This window comes from Coccomyxa subellipsoidea (genome assembly GCF_000258705.1).
Source record: "Coccomyxa subellipsoidea C-169, whole genome shotgun sequence".
Taxonomy (NCBI): Eukaryota; Viridiplantae; Chlorophyta; class Trebouxiophyceae; family Coccomyxaceae; genus Coccomyxa; species Coccomyxa subellipsoidea.
The window spans coordinates 132,759-157,317 of record NW_005178037.1 but is presented as its reverse complement, the minus strand read 5'-3'; the positions used below and the strand labels follow the sequence as shown (position 1 = coordinate 157,317).

Genomic DNA, 24,559 nt, shown 5'->3' with positions numbered 1-24,559 from the left:
CGCGTGACGCCCGGCAGGTACTAAGGATCGGTCTCCTGTGGGCACCACCAAAATGGTTTTGCAATCTGTGGGCGCCTTCTTAAGTTGGGCAGGAGCAAACATAGGCTAGGATCAAGCCGCACCAGTGACACAGACGGGTGACCTTCTCAGCGAGGGGTACCTCAGCAGCGTGCAGCAGTGCCGGCAGGTTTGGGAGGTGGGCAACACAGAAGGATGGCCCTGACAAGACTGATCAACGTGATCGGTGGATTGAAACAAACAGACTTGTGATTGGTGTGACTGAATGGCGTCCTGAACGAACTCCATGGGAGGCAACGCTCCCGCAGAACACGGCGGGTTTATAGAGAAGGGGGTTGTGAGGGCTGCCTCACGACTGACTGAAGCACTCGATGACATCCGCATGAAATTTGCCAATATAGGAATCCTGAAATCATGACAAGGTGCTCTGCTTTTCCCCGAAGTGGTCTAAGAGGAGGACGAATGCAGACATATGTGGCATGAAGGCATTGCGAGCGCCAAAGCAGAAAAAATGGCTGCCTTGCAGTGTGAACAGAGTGCATCGGACAAAACAATCCTCTCCGCACTTGCATGCAGCTAGCTATCCAACCTTCTTGGAACAGAGTACAGGAGGCTTCCTCCTGGTCAGTTCTGTGAACGCCTCTTCCCGCATTGGCACTGAAGCTATGGATGCCTTGACAGCACAGGACGACGCGCCCAAGCAGTGTGCCTTTCCTCTAGCATGTGATTGTGTGCTTTGAGGAAAGATGAGGCTTCACTGCCTTGTGCTTTGATGATTAATAAGAAAGCTCGTTGAATGCAGTTTAATGTGCCGGCTTTTGCCATTGCACGCCAACACTGTTACACTGGCAGTACCTCATGCACTGCTTCATGTTTATACACTGACCGATCCCGCACCAATTCCCAGTTCAAGCACCCAGTAAGTACTGAAAGGAGATGCATACTTAGCGGACCACATACTTCGGCCATGCATCTCAATTGCACAAAGAGACGCACAGCCATGCATACTTTGAACACTACTAAACTCCCCCAAGCTAAATACTAGCCAAATTCCTACTCTACATCACAACACTGCGCACTGTCTTGCAGCTGCACTCTCCAAACATCCAATCAAACCTGGCCGAGCTGCGAGCTGGCCTCATCAAATCATGCAGATGGCAAAACAGCCATCTGGACAGAATCGTGCCATACTCATTGAGTATAAATATTCTGGCGACCTCTGATGGTCCTGCTCAGGAAAATAACTCCCCTGCTCTCCGTGCCTCAATATACCTTACCCTGAAAGTATTCACAACTTTGTGCCTGTCAAACAGATAACCTGCCTGCATGTCTCAAAGCACACGCCAGTTGCTGCTTCAAATCACTCAGCAAACTCCTTCTTTCAGAAGGAAACTAAATACTGGACCAGCTCAGCCTTGAGATGGCTGCGTGCATATGATGTGCGCTTCTGCTCGATAGCTGCCAAGACCTCGCATCTCTAGAGATGCCAATTCTGGCCATGCCACCACCTGATGCCCTCATTAATTCTGTCAGCACTGAATACGGCACTATCTGCTCCTCTTGAGATCCCATACTGGCTGTGAAACTGCCTGCTATTTCAGCCACACACCGCTCTAAAGATCTAACACTGGGTGTGCCAGTGACTGCTGATTCGCTCACAAGCCCCTCTAGAGATCCCAATACCGGCCATTAACGTGCCTGCTAGTTCCCTCACACACCGCTCCGCCAGCGACTGCTGATGAAACTCGCACCGCTAGACATCTCACTGCCTGTGGCAGTGTGCTTTGATTCACTCACAAGCCGCTCTGGAGATCTGACAGGTGGCTGTGTCGCCGCCTGCTGATGACTAAAAGAGACGCGGCTGTGCTTTCCTCTATTTGTTGTTCCCCCAGCTGCAGCTACTGCTGCGGCGGTGGTGGCGGCGGTGGTGGCGGAGGTGGCGGAGGGGGAGGACTGGAAGAGTCCCCCTGCTGCGGCGGCGGTGGTGGCGGAGGCGGAGAGGTCCCCGTCTGCAGAACACAAAATTCGTGCTGATAAACGCTTCAACGAGTGCACTGTGCTTCAATGGGTACAGTACCCTGCGGTAGCTTGAATTTTGACTCAACATGCAGAGGCTCTGCAGATAGTCATAGGCAGTGGGATTGACATCATGCATTACCCAGTCTGTTGAATATAGTCGCGTGATGCCTTGTGCAAGTGTCCCCATCGGCAAATCACCCACATGCATTAGCAAGCTACTTCCAGGCACAACACTGCGTAGGAACAGGACTGAGGAGGCAAAAACCTGCCACTGTGAAGGTGGTGGCGGGGGCGGCGGCGGGGGGCTCGGGGAAGATGACCACCATTGGGACGGTGGCAGCGGTGGCGGAGGGGGGGGACTCGGAGGGGTCCCCACCGGCGGCGGTGGCGGCGGCGGTGACGGAGAGGAAACATCCTGCATGCACAGGGGGCTGTCTGTTTCTGCAACAGACAACTCTGCAACAGACTTTTAAACTTGACAGGCCACATGTGTGTGTGTGTCAGATCATGCGATTTCCAGTTCCAGGAAGCCTCTGAAGTGACACAGTCTGAAAAGTACATAGGAGCTGCCTAGGAGTGCTAGTGACACACAAGACACCTCCGGCCCAGGAACACACCAAGTGTAAATGCAACTGGCTGTATTTCAGAATATCTGCAAGGAACTCTCGGTCATTAGCAGACTGCTAATAGCAATCCAAGCTGCATGAAATGAATGTCCAATACCAAAGAAGTCCTCAGACTACAGGAGCGCCAGCAAAGGATTGGTGGTGAAGCTCCCGCTTTGACTGCAGCAGTGCCAGCAGGGAAGTGTCATGTAACTGCAGCATGTGATGGACCCCAACAATTACCAGGTAAATGATAGCAAAGGAAGTATCAAAAGATTTTCACCCGGGGTGTGCTGGGAGGCGGGGTGGTCCATGAGGGAGGAGGCGGGCTCATCCAGTAAGGCGGTGGCGGCGAGGAGGCCGGGGATGGGGGAGGGGACCCGGTCGTTGGCGGTGGCGGAGGGGGGGATCCCGGAGGGGTCTGCCACGAGGCCGGCGGTGGCGACACCTGCCATGTGAGCAGCGCTCAGAAGGGTTTGACATGGCCTCGAGAGAAATCCTGGGGTGGCCAGATAGCAGCTTCTATGTCTCCAAGTGATCCCAGGGATTCATCACATGCCTATAAATTTTGGCAGTGAGTTTGGCAAAACATTCTAGGTGAACCAGAACCTCGTCCCAGAATCTAACAGGATTGGCCCGTTCCCAGTGGACCAGTGAAAACCTGGTGCTCAGCCGCCAGCCACCTATTGTTGCTGTATCTGCTTTGCATCAGCATTAAAATACCAAGCTGCTGCTGTTCAATAGCAGAGAGTTCAAGCTGGTTTCTCGATAAGCTGCTGGTCTGAGTATAGGATCTGCAAGTTCAGTATGTTGATGCAGAGGTGAGGCCACACCTGCCAGTACGGCGGCGGAGGCGGCGGGGAGGCAGGACTCGGCGGGGGAGTTGATGCGACCGAGTATCCTTGATTTGAAGGCGGAGGCGACACCTGCAAAGCTTAAGAGGAGATATTAGTCAGATGCACCAGAGGCCACATATATGCATCGCCACAGTGCGTGCTGCAAATCGCCAATTGTGCCTTCCCATGCGCTGTCAACCTAAGCCAACTGTGGCTTAGATGGGCATGTAAATAATGATAATATTAGTAATAATAATGATAATAATAATAATACTAATAATAATGCGCTGTCAGCCAGTGGCACACTCAGGCATGCTCCCACACATTTTCCCTCCTGAGAGCTCAATAAGGAATGCACCTGCATTGTGCAAGGGAGAGAACCGATGTGAACTCACCTGCCAGTATGGAGGCGGAGGCGGTGGAGAGGCAGAGTTTGGAGGGGGACTTGATGCACCTCCTGGGTACGAAGGAGGTGGCGAGGACTGCAGATTGGTCACAGCAACAAATTCTGAGTCAGACATTCCCCTGAGCCCAGTATGCATGCATGACCAAAGTTTCGCCTCAACAGAGGTCTTTGCAAGCGCTGTGCAGTCCGCAAACTTTGCAAAATTGTACTATTTTCCACACTTATAGTCTGGCCCACTTCGTTCTTATGTGGCATTATCATGGCCAATGCAGCGCTGTGCAGTGCAGTCTTATAAACAGCGCCTCAAATATATTTACAAGAACGCAATTTTAAAGCAGTTCAGGCGCACCTGCCAGTAAGGAGGCGGCGGTGATCGGGAGGCAGGGCTCGGAGGGGGAGATGAACCGCCGGATGCTCCTGGGTTTGAAGGTGGCGGCGACACCTACATGGCAAAACTTCATGTAAGTTTTGCCATGTAAAAACCCATACATGGCAAAACTCCAATGTTACAGGCCCCCCACTTCAATACTAATACATGCTTAGCCAGATCGCGCCTCTGTCTGTGTGCTGAGGATGCTTCGTTCTTCACATTGCCTATTGACCACAACCATTGGCCCCGGCTGGCGGGGGCCGGTACAAATACAGGCCACCATGCCCACGGTCGACTGGCTCTTGCTTGGATCTGACGAGTCCGGCAAAGGGTGAATTGATGGCAGCCTTTAAATGCAGCTTGTCTGCAGGACGCACCTTGCCTCTGGCAGGAATAGCGTGTAATAGTAATAATAATAAGTTGCTGCAGGCATATGACACAGATGCAAACCCTTCAAGCACCTGCTGCTGGCAACACCGTTTTTTGTTCCACTTGTTTATCTGAAGCTCATCACTAGTCTCTGGCGTCTCTGATTTTTTTTTGAAAGTGGGAGCACACCTGCCAGTATGGAGGCGGAGGCGGCGGGGGGGCAGAGCTCGGAGGGGGACTCGATGCTCCTCCTGGGTACGAAGGAGGAGGCGAGACCTGAAATTTACCCAAGTGTAAAAATTCTCAGGTCAGAGGCCTCTCACTCAAATCCCAAGCATACCCAATTTTCAGTGACTCTGTGAGCCAACCCTGAAGGTTGCGTTGTCTTGATGGGCTGTTTCAACATCTCAAGCAGCCGCAACCATTATGAGGCTCAGAGAGCCGCTGTATATTCACCCACCAACATGCTCCGGCTGGCGGGGGGCGGTACAATACTGAGCACCGTGCCCACGTTTGATTGGGTCTTGCTCGGATCTGGCGAGTCCAACAAGGGGTATTATTGTGGCAGCCTTTAACTTGTCTGCAGCTTGTCTGCAGGACGCACCTTGCCTCTTGGCAGGAAAAGCGTGTAATAATAATAACATGCTCTGCATGCTGCGCAAGAACCATGCACTCTCTCTCTGGATTTGACTCCAGTAAAAATTGACTCTAGTTAAGATATGCAATATGCTGGCAAGCAAAGGTGCTTTTAGGGTGCAATCCTGTTCCCTGCTGGACTTCTCACAGTCTTTAAGACGACCTCTGCGGTGCCTTCTAGGGCTAATTAAGTGTCAACGATAGAAAAGAGTGGTCCGTTAAACTCCCTTATGAGCCTACCTGCCAGTAAGGAGACGGCGGAGGGCTCTGCGCAGGCGGCCCAGAGAACGCAGCCACTGCAGGCGGCTGCGCGGAAGGGACGACTAATGATGAGGACGGCGTAGTCACCGGAGCGCCGTCGACCGAAGCCGACGGGGATTGCAAAGGCGCCGAAAGGGGCGGCGCGCCGTTGGGGGTGTATCTGCGCAACAAGGTAAAAACTTATCATGCATGTATGTAAAGAAAAATGTGCACCTCCCGATAAAGATGCTGACTTCATGGCAGGCAAATCGGGTCACCTCTTTACATTCAAGACTGATCTTACACAGAAAATATACATAGCAATGCGTGGCTCTTTATTTTGTGACTTGTCTGGATCTGGAGACCAAATAAGGGGTGCATCCCTCGGGAGGCATGCACATGCAGCATGTCACCGGCAGCAATTAAAAGACATTTAGTCATGGTCTCATTGACCTTCAAGTAACAAGGGCTTGGCGCAGGCACTCACCCCTGCTGCGGTGGAGGCGGCTGCATCCAGTAGGTCGGCGGCGGGGGCTGGAACCAGTAAGGGGGCGGCGGCGGCTGCATCCAGTAGGGCGGAGGGGGCGAAGCAGATGACTGACTAACCGTGCTGTCACTATTACTAACGGTGGGAGCTCCTCCAGAGCTGTTAGCGGCCGGGCCAGATGCTGCCGACTGCTGAGTAGGTCCTTGGAACGCTGACACCTGTAAACAGATAAATTCACTGCATGCCGTGCAGATCGGGGTGAATTACCTGAACTTCTGAGCTCTAAACTTGACAGCTGTGAGCTCAATAGAGCTGAACTTATAGCTCAGGGAGTCAGTTTACTCCTTGAACGCACAGTTTTATTGCATGCCATGCATATTGTAGTAACCCAACTCAGTACTATTTTCCTTGAGCAGTCCGACTTGCAGATGCACTTGCATGCTTCACTCTTCTGTTAGAAGCAGGCACCACATGAGACGCAAGACTCATTAGAGGAACAAGAGTTTGGTGCTGCTTTACTTTTGTAGCTTCGAGGCGTGCTGCATTGTCACCTCTGCAACCGCTTTTTTGGCTTTCAATATAGCACCAAGTCTCACATAGATCATCCGCGTGAGACTTACTAGTATTTGATAGGAACAGTTGACTCTTAATGTGTGGCTTGCGGCTTGCAAAGCCATACCTGGGGCACTTTTCCATTTGAAGCAGAAGCAGAAGCGCTGGCAGCTGCTGCAGATGTGGCTGCTGTGATGGGAGAGGCTGAGCCCAGCTTTGACCCGAACTGGAAATTGATCCCCGTTGGCAGTTCACCCGTCTCGCCGTTGGCCTTCACAACTCCAAACGTTGTGATCTGCACAGCACAGAAACTTCTCCTTGGCCAACATTGCATATATTTGTTGGCCCCGGCTGGCGGGGGGCGTTGTAATACTGAGCACCGTGCCCAAAGTTGATTGGGTCTTGCTTGGATCTAGCGAGTCCAACAAGGGGTGGAATAGTGGCAGCCTCAAACTGGAGCTTGTCTGCAGGACGCGCCATGCCTCTTGGCAGAAGAAATTGTAATAACAAAAAAAATGCATGCTCAGATCTTGGCATGGAGAGTAACATGCTTTGCTACAGGCACCCTCTTACTTGCCACGTGAGCGCTGCTAGGATCAAGGCACCTGCCTGAGCGATCGGCTTGCATGCATGCATGCATGCCGTACCCTCCATTAGTAAGGCAGAACCCTATGAGGGCACGCCTGACTAGTCATGGGGTAATAAAACCCTCGTGCGATAAGCAGAGATGCGGCTGGTGCATACTTGATTGCTCGTGCAAATGGAATATGGGAAATTGGAAATGGCACATGATGACTAAGGAGAGTGACATAAGGGTGATGTCACCTCCACGCCAGCGTCGTCCTGGATGCGAAAGTCCAGCGGCGGCTTGGGGACGGCTGTGGATTCCCAGGAGGCTCCCCAGACGTTGTTAAGACTCTGCCAGCCGCTGTCTGCCCCCTTGACCTGCACCAGCTTTATCGAGCCCCTCCCGGCTGCATCCTGCGCATGACACAGAATGTGTGCGCCCATCACATGCCATTCTTATTACTATTATTATTACACGCCTATCCAAGCCACAATTGGCTTAGGTGCGTCGCAGCAGCGTTTTTATGAAAGCCTTCCAGCTCGGCCTATCTTGGCACCTTAGCACCACATGCCATAAAGTCGATATACGGTAGAAGAAAACTGCCATATAAAAAAAGTGAGAATGGATCAGTCAGCTTCTGAGTGCTGAGTGCATTGACAGCAGCTGTCTCTGCTATCTTCTAGTCTGGCAAGCTGATGCGGTCGCCAGCAGGGCTTGGTTGGAACTTACTGGAACTCATCACAAAGCGAACGTGAGAGCCAAGAATTGGTGCGAGTTATTTTCAGAGCACTAAGAGGACTACAAAGGCGCTTCAAGAAGCCAAAATGACCAGAAATAGCCTGAAGAATGCCAATGAATACAGGAAGAAAGGGCACTTCCCAGGGTCTCCCGGCACACTTGAGCTGAATTAACCCCCAATACAGTCCTTATAGCTGGCCAGATCAGGCTCTGCAATGCATGTACACGTGCAGGCCTGCAGCCTGCCAGACAGCAGCCCGCCTGATCACACGATGCGTGTGCAGCATGGGCATGTGCATGCATGCATGTAGCATGCCAGGCGGAAGCCAGCAGCTCTAGTATTATTATTATTATTATTATTACACGATTTCCCTGCCGAGAGGCAAGGTGCGTCCTGCAGACAAGCTGCAGTTAAGGGCTGCCACAATCCTACCCCTTGTTGACTCCAAGCAAGACCCAATCAACCGTGGGCACGGTGCTCAGTATTTGTACCGCCCCCCGCCAGCCGGGGCAGCCGAGTACTGAGACTAAAGGGGCGCCCACCTTGACCTGCAGCCGGATCCAGCCGCCGGCGCCGCGGTTCTGATCCACGATGACACTCAAGTCCGAGGGCGGGTGGCACTCCACTCGCCGGTAGCGCATGTCCACTCGGCCGTTGCCCATCGGGGCCATCTTTTGGAAGGTCAGCGCCTGCATGCATGCGAAAAAGAATTTTCAAATTTGAAATTATCAGAAAGGCTGCTGCAAGTGCCATCTTGTTGACTTTCAAGGCCTGCATGCAGCGTACTACTTTCCCCAACGCTATAATCGGCTAATTGACTGGCAGCTCCCGTTCTGTACCCACATGCACCCATGCAGCCGCCTGCTGGGGGTCGTGTCCGGCTTGCATGCACACCAGGTATGCCAGGGCCTTAAAAGATGCGGCAGGTGCGAGCTCATTCATTGTTATCATTATTAGTAAATGCTTTTCCTGCCCAGAAGCAAGGCGCGTCCTGCAGACAAGCTGCAATTAACTTTTGCCACGTCCTACCCCTTGTTGGACTCGCCAAATCCAAAAAAGACCCAATCAACCGTGGCAAGGTGCTCGTTAATATACAGCTGGAAAACATGGATCATGTGTCAGCCTTGAAAATGCATGCATTGCTCTCTGTGTGGCCGGTAATAATTGGCAATCCGTCCCAGTATCTCTCAAGCAGCCTTCCAATTTTTTCAGCTCTCAAATCACAACAAAGCAAGACTTCATCAAGGGGGCAGCATTGCAGGGTCATGGCCAACACAAGGAAGAGGTGGCTGCTGCATCCCTACCTGGATGTCGATGTGATCTTGGCCACACTCTGGACAGCAGTCAGTGATCATGATCGTGAGCGTGCGCGCATTGGGATCCTGGTTGCACCGCCCCTGCAACCCACAACAGCGTTACCCACCAGCAGCCATGTCTGTTACCAGATTCAGCGGTGTTGCTTTATGTGCTTTGCTGCGCATGAAACGGTGCTTGGTGGTTTGGGCCCTGGGCCCTTTGCAAATTTGTAGATGCCATTGCGTCTATGTCGAAGATCTCAGGAAGATTCAGCAATAAGCTTCTACACAAGGTCTGCTTAAGGAGCACATTGGGGCTGCTTCTAAGGACATGCAGGGTGCAGAAATGTGAACACAAGAAGTGAGGCAAAGAGGGAATGGAACAGAGGCCTCACCGCGTACTGGCCGACATTCTGGAGGCACTCAACCTCAAAGCACTGCCTGCAATCATGCATGCATGCATGTCAGCCCAACTTGCCCCTTTTCAGTTGCTGCATTCCGTCTAATAGGCACACTGCATCATCTGACATGCCATGTAAGAGATTATCATTACTGCTATCACAAGCATTTCCTGCCAAACGGCTAGGTACGTCCTGCGGAAAAGCTGCACTTGAAGGCTGCCACAATTCTCCCCCTCGCTGGATTTGACAGATCCAAGCAAGACCCAATCAATCGTGGTGTAAGAGATCAAGCAGACTACTAGTGTCTCCGCAGGTGTATGCTCCCATCTTTGGGCAGATCACAAGAGCAGGCAGGGGCAGGATGTGTGGAAAGAGTGGCTCAAGGGGGTGGTATTACCCGCATCCCTGCACAGGGCCAGTCTGGTAGTAGAGGCTGGAAGTTGCCAGCGCACCCACGCTCCAGAAGGGGTACTTTGTTTTGTCCAGCTTGCCATAGCCACAGGAGCCCTGCCCACAGCCAAGAGATGTGCTTGGGAGCAGTCAAGTAGGAACGGGTAGAGACCATCCAGAGTCAGAGCTCTGGGGTCTGAAGACTGAGATCTAGCATCGGGCATGCAGCAGCTTTCTCTTGGCTGCTGTTTACTGCAGCAGACATTGAAGAAGGGGTTCAACAAATTATCAAAGGCAAGGGATGTGCTTGGGACTGGTCAGGTAGAATCAGGTGGAGACTTTCAGCGTCACAGGATTCATAGAGGCTGCAATGGCAGGATCATGCACCGGTATCCACTTGCTTCTGTTCGCTGGTGGAACACTGAGGGATTGTTTTTCAGATCCAAGCTTGACAGGCTTGGGAGAAGAAGCAGGGACTCACGACGCTTGTGCCATAGCTGAAGTCGTAGGGATCCTGCAGACAAACGTTTAAATTTCAGGCTTTGCTGCCTGGAACCTGTTGCCAACAGCACGAGTCTGACATCTTGGATGCATCAAGAAATTGTTTGCGAAAATCACCCGACGCGCTTTGGGCCGAAACGCACCATGCGATCCGGTGCACCTCCGTAGAATGTCGCAATGCCCTGCCTCCAGTCTCCTAAGGGAGCTGCAGCGTCTGCATGCTTCCAGACGCAGGCCAGCACAGCCAACAGCGCCCACCCGTTCCACATACCGACTTCCACTCTCCGCCTCAGCAGCCACCAGGGTTGTCCAGATCCTGCTCACAGCGGGTCTGATAAACACTATAAGTCACATACCAAGCGCTCTTTAGCCGCCCCACAACGTGTGCTTGCAGGAGAGTACTTCTGGAAGCAGAAGGCCAGTCCGGACTGGATCCACAGGCTGACAAAGCAACACAAGGCAAGCCCGTAGACTTCTGGCACGATTCGGGACGCCAGTAGCTGCCTTTATGGGCACTGATCACAATATGCATGCAGTCGCACCTTGCACAATCGGGAAGGAGACGCCCCAAGTCCGCAAAGTTTGCCTGCCGAGGACCCTAGTAGTCGGCCAGCACCGTCATCTCCTCCAGTCCAAAGCAATCTGAAGACCCAATCGAAGAAGGGAATACGCAATCCAATGCAGGTGCTAGCTCAGGACTGAAAGCTGAAGTGAACACAGCAGACGCAGAGGACGGGCAATTCGGCAGTGCTATCAATCTGAGCAATACAACAAAGGGACGGCACAGGTGGCCAGCGTCTGTGTGACGCAATTGGTATTGCGTGGATTCTGGTAACAGGTGTTTGAAGCGGGGGACTTCATGGGAATCGGCGTGAGAGCTGTGTCTTGCATGGCAGGGAACGCTGTACGACTGGCTCCAGTGTCAGACTGGGGCTTTGTTGACATCATCTGATGACCTGGCACATGCGCATGCGTGCCACAGCTGGCAAAGACACTGGACTTCCAAGCTCTGAGAAGCTCTGCCGTCTAGACTTGACTGTTATGGCAAAACCGGCTGCTACGCAGGTAGCAAAAGCAGCAGAAGGAAAATTAGGACCACTGAACTCTAAATCATGCCATGTGCATGACATATGGGTACAATGGAGGAGCAACACAATGTTTAGAACACCCTCCTACTCTCATTTCCTAGCTGATTTTCATGCATTCAAGAGCGTGCATTACACAACAGAGATAGACAATAAAAAGGAAATCCAAGCTACGCCACGCGCAGCTGTTCTAGCTCCTTTGCCTTGCGCACAAGCATGTGTTCGTCGCCGAACCCCCTGGCCATCGCATTAATTCCCCCTGCCAGCTCAGCGAGCAGGTCCCCCCGCTTTGTGGGGACCAGGATCCGATCAAAGGGGTCCATCCCAGTCAGCTTGCTCTCCATCACATGCAGCCGCGTCAACGCCAGATAGAACCGCGCCTGCGCATGCATGCGTTCATCCATCCATCATTACACATTCTACAAGCTCTCCCATTCTGCTATTTAGTATCATGCACTATATAGAAACAAGGGTGCCTCCAAAGGTGAAAGGCAGTTTTCCTTCCAGATCATTGTGACCAGCAAGCCAATTTGCAGGAATGCTGAGGGCATTGCAGCTGTTCGGACCACGGCTCCCTCGCTCAACTCAATGCATACAAATTTTGCACATGCTTACTCTCCATCTGAGTATAGACAGGCAGTATCGCACGCAAGATAGGTCTTCAAATAGACAATAAGATGATGCAAACTTCCACAGCAGGTGCTTTAATATAAGACAATGTATTGAGTTCACCTCTCCAGTGATGGGGTTGTCCTGTCCAAGGCGTCGTGAGAAGTGCTGCTGCGACTGGTGAAGCAGCTGCTCGGCAGCTGTCACGTCCTGTGCGGCTGCCGCTATTGTGCCCAGCCGATGCGAGCGCAGCATCGCCTGCACACGCACATATAATATTACATCACCAAACAAAATGCTAGCTCTTGTGCTCAAGCATATGCATGCTGTTTGGCAACCTGTGTCTATTTTCCTTTGCATGTCCCTCTTCTCCAGCGGTATACGCTACACAATCCTAGATCGTCCTTTGGCAGGGGTTTTACTGAGTTCCACGATGGCAGGGCATTAGTCTTTAGTCCGCCCAATCTAGAGGAGCACCAGAGAAAATGTCCTCCATGCTTGTTATGGCCTGCCAAAATGCAAATCGAGCTTCAAAACAAAGGCTGGGGGCTCGAAACAACAGCAAATGCACAGGTAGATGAAGAGCAGAGACTGGAAAGTATTTGAGCAAGTGCCTACGTGCGGACCACTCTAGTTGCAGCCTCGGAAATTTTCTGATAAGAGCTGAAAGCGTTGCCTTGGACAGGAACACACTGCAGTTCAGCTGCGCAGATACCAATATCGAGGCAAACGTGATGCACAGAGCTTATAAAGGGGAAACGGCGCCAGGTAACACAAGATTAACTGCACGGTCCCTCGAAGCCGCGCCATACTGTTCTCTTCAATTCTGGAGTTGTCTGGGGGGACACGAAAGGCGGAGTGTTCAACGCCTGCATGAGGAGTGACATCCTCAAATGTGCTGGCCATGGCAGAAGCCCTCCCTATTGTGCCAAGAGGGAATTCTTGCCGGCAAAGGACTGCAAGCCAATTTTGAACATGCCCATTCACACCCCTAAACAGAAGCCATGCTTCATTGAAGCTTGCACCAAGTCCCTGATCAATGCTTAAGTTCCAGAGCTGCTCATGCCTCCCCTGGCCGCTACCTTGCTACTGGATTTTCCCTGCTATGGCGCTGCCTCCCCTACGGTATATACAATCAGTTCATCATTCCCATGCCTGCCCAGAGCTCACCTGGTCGCTGCCAGGCTTGTGCACCTTCTCAGCGAGGGCGCTGGAGCGCAGGCAGAGCTCGCGCGCGTCATCAAGGCGGCCCAGGATGAACTGCAGGGTGGAGAACTGGTAGAGCAGCAGCGCCAGCGCCTCGCTCTTTGGGTCCAGCGCCTCATGCAGCCGAATCTCCTGCACGCAGAAGCCAGCGCTGATCACATTAGGATAATTCAATCTCGCTCATAAAGCACGGTGTGTTGACGTCCATCTCCTCCTGTGCAAAATAATGTATCACGCATCAGGGCACACAACTGATTTTATGCCCCTACTTTGGGAGCATGATCAAGCAATGCAAATGCTAGAGCCATGCAGATTTATGATGGCATCGCGGCTGATCGGCTTATCGTGGCTTTGAACACGCCATTTGATATGATGTGATGTGAAACAGCAATGCCAGCGATAGCACATTGGCTTCTTACCTTTTGCTGAAAAACAAATCCTTTAGTGCTAAAGTACTACAGAGGACTCGGCCTTGTAGGGGACTGGGCATGTCGAAATGCCCATGTCAAGGTGGTTTTGAAGTTCATTATCCCCAGTGCACGGCCAAGTTCGCTGTACAAAGGCCAACAAAAAAGTTCCTGTGAGGACGGGTGGTTACCTGCAGGAATAGGGCCTCTGCTCTGGTCCAGTCCTCCAGCTGCAGCGCATCCTCCAGAATCCGATGGTGTTCCCTCAGCCCTGCACCAGCCAGCAAGGGGCCGACACCCACATTCGTGCGCATGCGCATCAGCCCCTGAGCACACCCGAAATTTGAATTTGAAATTATACAGACGAGGTCAGAGATCATGAACATCAATCAACTTCTACCCCAAGAATACAGCCAATCTGGTCTGAGCTCTAAAGATTGGCAGATTGCCAACGCAGAGATATGCAGTAACACAGACCCCTGCACATATGCTCCAGGTGCTTGTTATCCTTGATGCATCATGCACTTACAAAGGAAGGAAATTGGCAAATGCAAGGCAACGGCACTCTTCTCTGCCAGTCATTGGGTTGCAGCCAGGCATGCTCGGATGAATTTCTGCGGGCACGACTGAATTTGGGAGAACAGCAAGTGAGTGGCTGCCAGCATAAGTGCGCACCTCAATCAAGTCGCCATCGACTGCCGGCAGGGAGGCTTCTGTGGAGCCGGCCACTTCAGCGAGGGCCAGATAAAAGCGTGCTTCACCCAGAGCCTCATACTCGTCCCCAAAGGCTGCTGTCAGCGCCTCTGCCGCCTCCTGCAGCAGCGGCTGCGCCTCCTCCCAGCGCCCCTGACCTGCAAGGAGATTTTGTCCGATGAGTCATAAGATCAGTGGTAATGCAAAGGGGTCCTTTAGGTGTACCCCTCTTCTCAAAATCACCCCGCGCAATCGTCATGCCATATCTTTTCCACGCATGCAGCGAGTCACAGGTGAATTGTACTGGGAATCTCAGATGTCGCGCTGGTCTTCACTCCTGATCTCACAGGACCTAGAAATTGAAGAACGACTACAGAGGCATGCACGAGGGCTCTGTGTAAACATGCAGGGCAAGCTTTGCTGCGTTCCAGGATCAACGATCATCTCCATCCGAGCGCATTCATTTGCTGCCTACATACGAAGGCACCCTCACTGCACCATATCTTGCCATTTGGAGCATGCCGACTTCCAGCAGAATGGACAGGGCCAGAACATGAGTCCCAGAACATGCCAGGCATGGAGACATGCTTTGGGTCGCAGTTGTTTCCTGCATGAATCACAGCACCTAGATTGCCTTGCCAGCAGTACCAAATAAATCAATTTGCTGGACATGTGCACAGGACATGCGCGCACCTGCCAGCGCAGTGCCCAGCCGCAGGCTGCACATGGCGACGGCGGCCTCCTCGTCAGCAAAGAGTTGCTGAGCGAGCTCCAGCATGCGCGCAGCTGCCGCAGCAGCTTCCGGCAGCTTCCCTGCCAGGAACTGCACTAGCGCCTGCTGGTCCAGTAGCGAGGCTAGTCCTGCGCTGTCTGGCAACGATGCCTCCACGTATTTTACCCCTGCAGGAAAGTGATGGCTGTATCTGAGGATCCAGCAGATGGAAAAAGCCTGAAGCTCTGTGTCAAATATGCAAGGAAGCCCTCGCACATGCTGCTGACATACCAAGCAATTAAGATGACTCCTTCACCCCCGCATCATGCAACATGCATCAGCTGGGCATGCATGATGGAAAACATGAGCATGTTGGGCTTGCAAATGCAGGTAGGCATGGGACATGCCAAGCATGCTTAGCCAGACTTTCAGTACCGTACTCCATGGTGAGGACTTCTTTGAGCATTGTTGCAGATGGTGCATGCATGCCAGTTATGCCCAGCATGCACTTTCTGAGCATGCCTGTACGCTAGGGCAACAACTTCCGACTGCAACATCAGGCTTCACTTGGCCGAGGAACAAGGTGCACCAAATCTACACTTCAGTCAGAAGGCCCCACCTTCAAGCAGTAAATACTCTGCCTGGTCGAGCTTCCCTTCCTGCAACAGCCGCACGCCCTCCAGGATCATGCGCTCACATGCAGCCTCCACAGCAGCCTCGTCCGCCTCACTCTGCTGCCCTCCCTTGCCCACGCTTTGCCCGCTGCCCGACCCTCCCTCCCCTGATCAGAAAACGGCTTTTTTTTCTCAATTAATTGGTAGAAACAAATTCAAGACTCTACAAGTAAGGTGCCGATCACATGCAGTTTCCATGCAAAGGATCTTGGCCTATATGCAGCCGGATGCACAAAGCACAGGCAGACTGATATGAGGGCAATGGCCACTATGCTGTCCCACTACGCCTTGCCATGCACCCAAGCATGAAAGTTGCTGCAATCTATGAGGAGTATAGGTCTCTGCAGAATTGTATGAAGACATAAAGGAGGCAGCATGGCACCCGTTGGCGTGGACGCTGTGCTTTCTGGTTGCTCTGCAGCAGGAGGGTCAGTGGTTCCTGGACTGCCAGAGCCTGCTCTGCTGTCAGTGGCCATGCCAGCTGCTTGTCTCATGCAGGCACTAGTTGGAGACTCTGGCTGTAGCCTCCACAGAAGTCTTTGACGTTGCAGGCCCTGCTGCATGGACCCCTGTGCTGGCCTGCTGAAGCTGGGAGCTGCTGGGCTTGCTCCTCTGCTGAACAGGCTTGGAGCAAAATCCTGGCTGATGCATGCAGCCTGGGCATGGTTGCTTCTCCCTGATGAGCTCCGGGAAAGATCGCAGTCAACGCCATTGCACGGCAAAAGTGGTGCTGCGCACGCACGGGCCTGGACTGAACTGAGGGATCTGAGTTGGTCTGTGCATGTCCTGATGTATGAAACACCTATACAGTGATCTCCCTGCCACTTAAATGCTTGTTGGATTGATTGTAGGAGGTAGTCAGCACGTCTCCACTTGCAAAGATGACAAAATTGCCCAAATTGAGCAAGGCTAGCTTTCGGCATGCTTCGGTACTGATCGGAAATATTTTTCAATCAAATCTGCATAGACGCGATCGATTCTGCTCAAATATTCAAATAAAGAGCCAGATTTGTTGTACTACTGGGGATTTTTCGGCCAGCTACTCCCGATCTTGTGAAGGCATGGCATTGTCATCCGCCTTATGCTTGTGTTGCGTCAGCATATATAATCCTCTGCCCAAAATGGGTGTCCAGAGCTACGTCGAAGAATTATGGTTATGTAAGTGTGTGTATTTGTTGCTTAAATGTGCAAAGACGTGGAAGAATGTGTTCAGAGTTGCAGACCTAGAGGCGACCCTCGAAATATGTTTGCTTGCTAGGGTTACATCATCACAATTCCTTCCTTTGCAGTGGTGTTGTCTTATTGTGTCATCTTGAGCTTCTTGATGGCAAGCTGTCGCCCTGCTTAGTTTCAATGGCTCTGTGAACTCCTAAGAACAGGCCTGTGCCTCGATTTATTCTCAAGTAATGCATCTATGCATTATAAACCTTCCGCAGCATCATCTACGCGTGTTACTTGAATATCTTTCAGCACCACTAGGTTGCAACATCCATGCTTGGGCAGATTTCGTCCGGATATTTTCCCTTAGGCAGCCGGTAACCAAGGCAGACCCAAGCAGGTGTAGTCATTGCTGTCTGGCACAGGCGCGGCAGCTGCGTCCCGGGCGGCAGCCGCCGCAGCAGCCGCTGAGAGCCGAGCAAGCATGAGAGCGCCCGGAAGTAACGCTGTTGCCGACAGCAGGATGAATGCGAAGAACAGGAAGGCAACCTGCTTCCTGACAACCTGCGGCAACAACACACCCATGCAGTCAGTGCCACAGATCTTGCTGGTCTCCTGCTCTCAAGGCGGCCGAGCCAGACACCGCCGTATGTACTACCCAAGTCAAGATGAGCAATGAAATGGACAGGACGCGCAATGAAGGCATAAAGCATGTAGATGAATTGCAGATGAATTAGCTGTACAGTACAAGCCAAACGTCGCGCTTTACCTTCTCAGTGACAGCGTCTGCGATCTGCGCGGCGCTCGGGAAACTGCTGTCTGTGGAGTCCTCAGCCGCCGCCAGCTTCCTCGTGCGCATTCCCCTCCAAGCCACCAACCTCCCCCTCACACATTGCTGCAACGCCAAGCCTGCGGCCGCTGCCATCGCCACGACTGCACTCGCGCCCTCTGTGGCCCGCTGTGCAAGTTTTGCTGGTGTCCCCTCCTGAGAATGTGGTGCAGCAGCAGCTGCCCCGCTGCCCTGCCCAGCAAGGCTGCCCAAGCCGGCCACAGCAGACAGGCCGCCACAACCGCGCAGGCCGTCTGAGAGGCTCTGCCGCAGCGCCTTGCCGGCCGAACCCAGCAGTGCGCGCGCGGCTGCGGCCGCCGCCCCGGGGCTCGCCGGCTGCGCAGTAGCCGCCGGCCTCACCGGCGTTGCCGCCCCGGCCGCATCTGTGCCGCCAGCGCTCGCGAGCTCTGGAACCTGCGCTGGATTCTCTGCCTCCAGCTGAACGGGGTGCGGGGGGCACTGGCTGTCTGATGCCGGAAGGTTGGAGTTTGCGGCAGGTGCGTAAGAGGCCTCAAATTGCTCCCGGAGGCTGCGGCAGGCCGGCCGGGGCTCGGAGGCAGAGCCGACCGCCGGGGTGCGGGGCCGGGGCGCGCTGCGTGGCGCAGGACGGCAGCTGCCGGGCGGCTGCCGAGGGCAGCTGTCGGACAGCTGCGTAGCGTACGCCTCCAGGCCGGCCGACCAGGGGGAGCGCGCAGCGTTCAGCGGGTGGCCGGGGTTGCGAACGAAGTTTCCCGGCTCCGGCGAGAGGGAACGCTCCCTGCTGCGCTCCCTGCCGCCGCCGCTCGCCGCGGGAGACCGGCCCCAGGCTGCGCTTTGCGCGCTGCCCGCAGCGCTGCCGATGCTTTGAGCAGGACTCAGGCTCTGTACTGGCGAGCGTGCCGGGCTGGGAATTTGAGGGAAGCCCCGGTTGTGCAGAGAAGCAGGAGAGGCCTCCGCAGCTGCCCTGGGCAGTGGCGGCGATCCTGTCGCAAAACTCTCCTGCTGCCTGCGCAGCCATGGGCATTTTTGGAAGCTCATTCCGTGACAGGACTGAAGCATGCGCGAGGCTAAATCATTCTCAAAGCATCGAAAACTTTTCTAGAGAAGGAGCACGACATGTTGTAGGCATACCAGATATGGCTTTGAGGGCGATTGCTTCAAAATAATCACCTGTTGTGCAGCCTGGACTGCTCCAGGGGCCCCCCGCCGCATCCGGGGGGTCCGCATTCCCCTTCCTCCCACTCCGGCAGCGGCTTGAGGGGGGCCTCTGCAAATCGCAGCACCTCTCGCGGCAGCACCTCGGGAAATGTAAAAGACTCTCCCGTGTCCGGCAACGCCGCACGGCCGGCAGCGATGCTCCAGGGACTGCAAGGACACACAGCCGCAAAATATCAGCCGAACTCTTACCCACAATTTTCTGCTGCACAAGTTTGCAAGTTCCAATGTGTTGCAAAGAACTCCTCATGTGACACCCCAACATGCATCACGGAGCTGCTCACAAGAGACAGCCATTGGATTTGTTGCTGTCTCCGGAGAGGCTTGCCATTAGCTTGCTCTTGTTGGGCATGGCAGTTTCACTTTCGAATTGAGATTTTAATTTCCAGACTGACAAGAAATGAGCTCGGCAACATTCTGTCCATTCAGGGCACTGACTGTTCAGGGCAGCCTCAAAGGTCAGAGCATCACCCCTCATCCCTGCACTGCGCCCACGGCTCTGCTGCCTCGACACTGTGCTCATCCACCCCTTTTTGCTTCTGAGCCGGCAGCCACTTGAGGCCCATCGTGTCACTGAAGCTCAGCGGCTTCTCCATCAGATCCTGCCTCAGGGAAGCTTTCAAGTCAACCTCCCGCGCCAAATCTGGCTCCCCATCCGAATTTGAATGCGTCGCCAAATCTGGCTCCCGCAGCGGCGACTGCACCTCCGATGCGTCGGACCCGGCACGGCCGAGCGCTCCCGTTATTTCACCGCGCCCCTTTATCTCCCCGGGGCTATCAAAAGTTTTTTGCGCGCTCCCTCGGGGGGTTGGTACGCCATTGGGGCTGCTGCGATCCGGGAAGACATAGCTGTAGGAGCCGTCGAAGCGCGGCTCTGAGTGTTTCGGCGATTTGACCCCGGAGCTTCCGGATACGCGAGACTCGGACGAGGAGCGCCTTCTTAGCAGAGCTGGGTCCTGCCTTGGCGGGCTCTGCTTGATGCCCTGCATGCAACCCGTGAACTCGTACTATTTAGGACAAGAGAATGAAAATATTGTCTGCCCTGCTTAAGGCACAGTTGGCTGTAATTGCTGAAATGCGCGTTCTCATGTCCAAGTAAGAGCATGTATGGCTGGCACTTCCCAGGTATGCATGTGTCTTTCATGCTGCAAGGCCTTGTCTCGCTACCAGCAACTACTAAAGAGGGTAAAACCAAGTCCCTTCTTGCAAGTTTGTCCTCCTGTGTGACTCTGTGTCTCTCTCTACCGGCTGAAAGTGTCAAGCATTCTTCAAGACAGAGTGCATTCAAATCCAAAATATTTGCAGAAGTGGCATGTCAAGGGCAGCGCACCGGTGACGTGGACTTTCTGCCTTCGAGCGCTGCGCTGTGGAAAGTGCCATGGAAGCCTGGCCAGGAGGGAGGCACATGGGAGGGCATCCCTTTGCGGCGAAGGTACCCAGCTTCTGGGCTTGACCCTCTTGCATCCCCTTGTTCCCTTACCTTCGGTAACTTCGTCACATGCTTCGCCTGTGCACGGCAACGTGATGCAGTGTTAGTCAAAAGCACACAATTGAAGGATTGGGCACAACGGAAGGCAAGCGTGGGAGCGCAGTGACGTGTGGATGAAGATTAGTGGAACGTTGTCATACCCTTTAGAACTTTCTATGTGGCAACATTATTCTAGGAGCGAACGTTAATAATGAGCAGGTTTATAAGGCAAGTTAGTAAAATTATTGTACTAGGACGTTCTAGGTGTGGGAGCAGGGCCAAGGACGGTGTTAGCAGGACCATGCGAGACTCATGATGCGTCTTACCTTGATTGCTGTTATCTCAGAGCTGTATTCGTCTTTCAATTTGCGGGTCACCCCGGCATTCTGCCATTGGCCTGCTGTCTTCAGCTTTCCTCCGGAAGACATGGCTTTTGAAGCTGCCTCTCACCTGTACGCTTTTACCTCGCCGACATGTGTTGCAATTTTTCCAGTGCTGAGCTTTTGTAGATTGTCTGAAAGATATGATTCGTCACAGGCTGTCTCCTGGAGATTCATGGAAAGGGTTGACTGGACCCCATAGCAACCGACCCCTCCGGAGCACCGAGACCGCAACTCACTATCCACGGCCGACTTCAGCCTCACTCATCAAGGTATTTGGAGAATGGCACATTTTTCCTGTTGCTTCAGGCCGCGGGCTACCGACGACGACGAGGTCGTCACTGTTTCCAAGGTCGCCAGATCGTCCTCCTCCTAGATCATCTTGTTGTCTAGTTCAGCAACTTATCACCAGACATTCAATAGAAGCCAAATGAGGACGTATTCCACAGGTTACATTGTATTTTTCGGCATAAGGGATCACAATTGGTACCCAGGACTTTTCCAAGTGTCTCTTGCGATTGCCTGGATGTCTTGCCCAGTCTTGTCTTATCAAGTTGGCCTTCAGCCCCGAAGTGAACCAATATCACTGATTTTGCTTGTAATCATCTAAGGGGCATCTGAGTAGTGTTATAAGGGGAAAATTCCCACAATGGCTTTTCTGGCCTTGTCTGCCCACCTTACTTTAAGACCAACTGTATGCTCCTCTGCACAGATTGAGCATGTGAGGGGCAAGCTAGCGGCTGCGTCTTGCGAGGAGACCGTAAAGCTGCCCGTCACATCTCCCAAGGTGCAACACTGATCAGTCTCTTGCCAAGTCGTCGAAGCCAAGTCTCCATCTTGTCCATCTCTACCTTGACACTTTCGGACATACCTGCGGCAGTAGCTTAATAAAAGATTACTGAACCTGCAGGGCACCATCAAGGCGCTTCAGCCGCTGCAGATTCCTCAGGAAGATGACATAATGGAGATGCAGAGCAGCTGGATATCTGTGGCCAACGTCTCCTTTGCAGACATGCTCTGCTCGATCGACAAGCACAGAGACAGCCCCAGGAACCATCGCGACAGCCCCAGGAATCGAAGGATTCCTCCCCCCAGAGCCTCTTCTGAGGCTCCGCGCGAGTCTGCATCCTGTGGTGAACAGAGTGAGTGCCTAATCTCTGGAGCTACAGCGCTTCCTTCTTGAGCTGAAGCTATCTGTGCATCTTCTGGCATTGTTGTAGGCTCCTTCAATATCTCTTTGGAATGTTGGCTTTCCACTTTAGTATGACGGTCGTGTATGTCGGTAGTAGGCATGACACAGAAATGATTCCTTTGCGCAGGTCAAGTGATATTTCCCAGGCTGCGGGGGAGGCTGTCGGACACAGGAGAGCACAGAGAGGTGCCTGCATGCATCTTTGAGCAGAGAGAGCTGCCCACAGTGCGCGAGCAGCCCTCGCCCCCACGCCCCACCTCTCAGGTTTGAGCCTGCACAGCAGTACTTGGCCTCCTGGTTACCGTATTGGTCAGTCTAAACCCTGGACAATACGATTAAGTTTTGAGCTTGCGGGAAGGAAATAATAACAATTTTTTGACGTGCGGGAAAGTGCCAGCGGGATCAGTGAATAACTATGTCGTGCCAGAAAAATTGCAAAACACTAGTAAATGAATATTGGGGTCGCGGGAACGAAAACCAACATATTTTGTTTGGTGCGGGAAAGCCCTGCGGGAAGCTGGTTAATATCTAAATGTGTGCGGGGTCTTAGAGTGAATTCCGCAAACATTTCTTAAGGTTGCCTTCCGAGATCTGGTCGCGCCTTGGCTTGAGTTATTTCATATCTGCATGCTCACAGAGAAATCCGCGATTCATTGCATTTTTGACTTTGGACAGTCTTTGGTGAGTGGAAATTCAGTGCCCACATGCCTTGACAAGACTCATGAGTCTCTAGAAAGGCTAGGATCAAGGAAAAATTCTGTCCATGTCAGGGTGTCCCTGCAAAGCAGGCAAGCATAAAACTGAGGCATCTACCAAAATTAAAGTCACAATGTAGAAAATGAAATTTGAATTGCTGCTGTGTGCAGAGGGATGAGCAGGGAGCACCCCAGGAGACAGTGTCTGGCAGCAGCAGGGCTGCAGGGACCTCTGCTGCCGCCCCTAGCACACACCCTTCCCACACCCAGCACAGGTGACTAATGCTGCCGGCCCTGCAGAATTTACCTGTTGCAGCTCAATATCTTTAAGCTCAGCATTGTCCCATTGCTACAGCTCAAGCTCCCTGTCACTCCCGAGCTGCTTGCAAGGCAAATAAGACTGGCCCGCACACAGGCACTTGCATGAGAGTATTCCTAGTCTCTGGGTTTGGGCAGGACACTGCTGTCCCAATTTCTTAGATGCTCCTCTAGATTGGGCAGATTAAAGAAACATTTCTGCTTTAATGGTGTTTGAAGACTCTGTCTAACAAACAATGCACACAATAGCCAAAAGTGTTGCAGATCCCAAACGCTGATCAGAGGGGTCGATTTAGATCCCCCCACAGATTCATATTCAAGGGGAATGAATGTTGCGCTTGGGTGATAATGACTCCCCTGCAGATCTGTGATCAAGGGGTTTAAATGCCGGGCCTGGTTGATTTGGAGTCCCCTGCAGATATGTGATCAAGGGGAATGACTGCGCGCCTTTTGTGTGTCAGGCCTCGCAGGGTGCACAGAGCCGTCCCGGGCAGCCGGCACACGTTGCCCAGCAAGTCTTACAGAGGTGCAGACACCAAGGCATCATCAGCTGCAGCCGCCAGTCAGGAGGTGAGCTTGTGCCTTCAAGACATATTTGTTATTATACGCATTTCCTGCCAAAAGGCAAGATACGACCGGCAGACGAGCTGCAGTTCAAGGCTGCCACAATCCTAACCCTTTTAGGACTCGCCAGATCCAGGCAAGACCCAATCAACCGGTGGCACGGTGCTCAGTGTTTACACCGCACCCCGCCAGCCGGGGGCATGTATTAGGGGTAATTAATTTGCAACTGCTGCATACATAATTTCCCACATATATCTTCAATGCGGAGGCTCCAGCTGATTTTGCATGCTCAATACAGCGACAGCAGCAGCTTTAACCTTCTTGTATTGGCATTTGGATCCGGGTACGGTATGCATCTGGATTCCGCAAAAGCAACTGCGCGGGCGGCACAAGAGGATTATATATATATCGATATACGCACCTGATCCTCATGGATTGGGAAGACGTGTAATAATAATAATAATAATAATAATAATAATAATAATAATAATAATAATAATAATAATAATAATAATAATAATAATAATAATAATAATAATAATAATAATATAGATATATCGGCGCCGGTGGCCACTCATGCAATGTGTGCTGTGTCGCAGATGCATGCAAGGGGGACGCTGATGCGCATGCACCAGACACTAGAGGACCGGGCCAGAAGGGCAAGGCTGCCAAGCTACAAGTGAAAACACCCTGCAGAATAAAATTATATTGATGGAACATTCAATGATTGACACCCTGGGGTGTGAGCCTGGGGTGTGATTCTTCCAGAAAGACAGAGGTCAGAGGACAGCATGTCAAAGGCCGTGCAAGTGGCGGGCAGTCACTGTGGCTGCGGAACTCGCTTGCTTCTGAAGTCTATGCTTGCGTCACCCAAACAACTCAAGATGCGCTGCACATTATAAATATGTGCTTGTGTTGAGGTGTTGTGCCTAAAGGTGTTAAG

The 24,559-nt window shown here is 52.8% G+C and overlaps 3 protein-coding genes across 3 annotated transcripts; 1 reads left to right on the top strand and 2 right to left on the bottom strand.

The window, feature by feature from the left end:
* Positions 1-1,728: 1,728 nt before the first annotated feature.
* Positions 1,729-10,701, bottom strand: COCSUDRAFT_62378 (hypothetical protein; the record flags this gene model as incomplete). The annotated part of the gene is made up of 19 exons (XM_005648335.1): positions 1,729-2,027; positions 2,303-2,452; positions 2,926-3,090; positions 3,476-3,568; positions 3,874-3,960; positions 4,234-4,326; positions 4,813-4,874; positions 5,228-5,277; positions 5,500-5,680; positions 5,987-6,204; positions 6,666-6,833; positions 7,364-7,519; positions 8,388-8,534; positions 8,689-8,814; positions 9,150-9,242; positions 9,536-9,581; positions 9,939-10,048; positions 10,413-10,445; positions 10,576-10,701. 19 exons carry the CDS (start codon positions 10,699-10,701, stop codon positions 1,729-1,731), a joined length of 2,403 nt encoding a protein of 800 aa, XP_005648392.1.
* Positions 10,702-11,687: 986 nt separating this feature from the next.
* On the bottom strand, positions 11,688-20,973 carry COCSUDRAFT_47031 (hypothetical protein; the record flags this gene model as incomplete). Its single annotated transcript, XM_005648334.1, has 13 exons — positions 20,794-20,973; positions 20,330-20,506; positions 19,720-19,982; positions 18,955-19,149; positions 17,746-18,790; positions 17,369-17,540; positions 15,764-15,925; positions 15,126-15,332; positions 14,415-14,590; positions 13,931-14,065; positions 13,297-13,464; positions 12,250-12,384; positions 11,688-11,897 (listed from the first exon to the last, which is right to left on the bottom strand). Exons 1-13 carry the CDS (start codon positions 20,893-20,895, stop codon positions 11,688-11,690), a joined length of 3,147 nt encoding a protein of 1,048 aa, XP_005648391.1. The 5' UTR covers positions 20,896-20,973.
* On the top strand, positions 20,894-24,168 carry COCSUDRAFT_62376 (hypothetical protein; the record flags this gene model as incomplete). The annotated part of the gene is made up of 8 exons (XM_005648333.1): positions 20,894-20,919; positions 21,157-21,199; positions 21,560-21,634; positions 21,758-21,980; positions 22,167-22,303; positions 22,906-23,009; positions 23,514-23,630; positions 24,060-24,168. The coding sequence occupies 8 exons, from the start codon at positions 20,894-20,896 to the stop codon at positions 24,166-24,168; spliced, it is 834 nt and encodes a 277-aa protein (XP_005648390.1).
* Between the last annotated feature and the right edge of the window lie 391 nt (positions 24,169-24,559).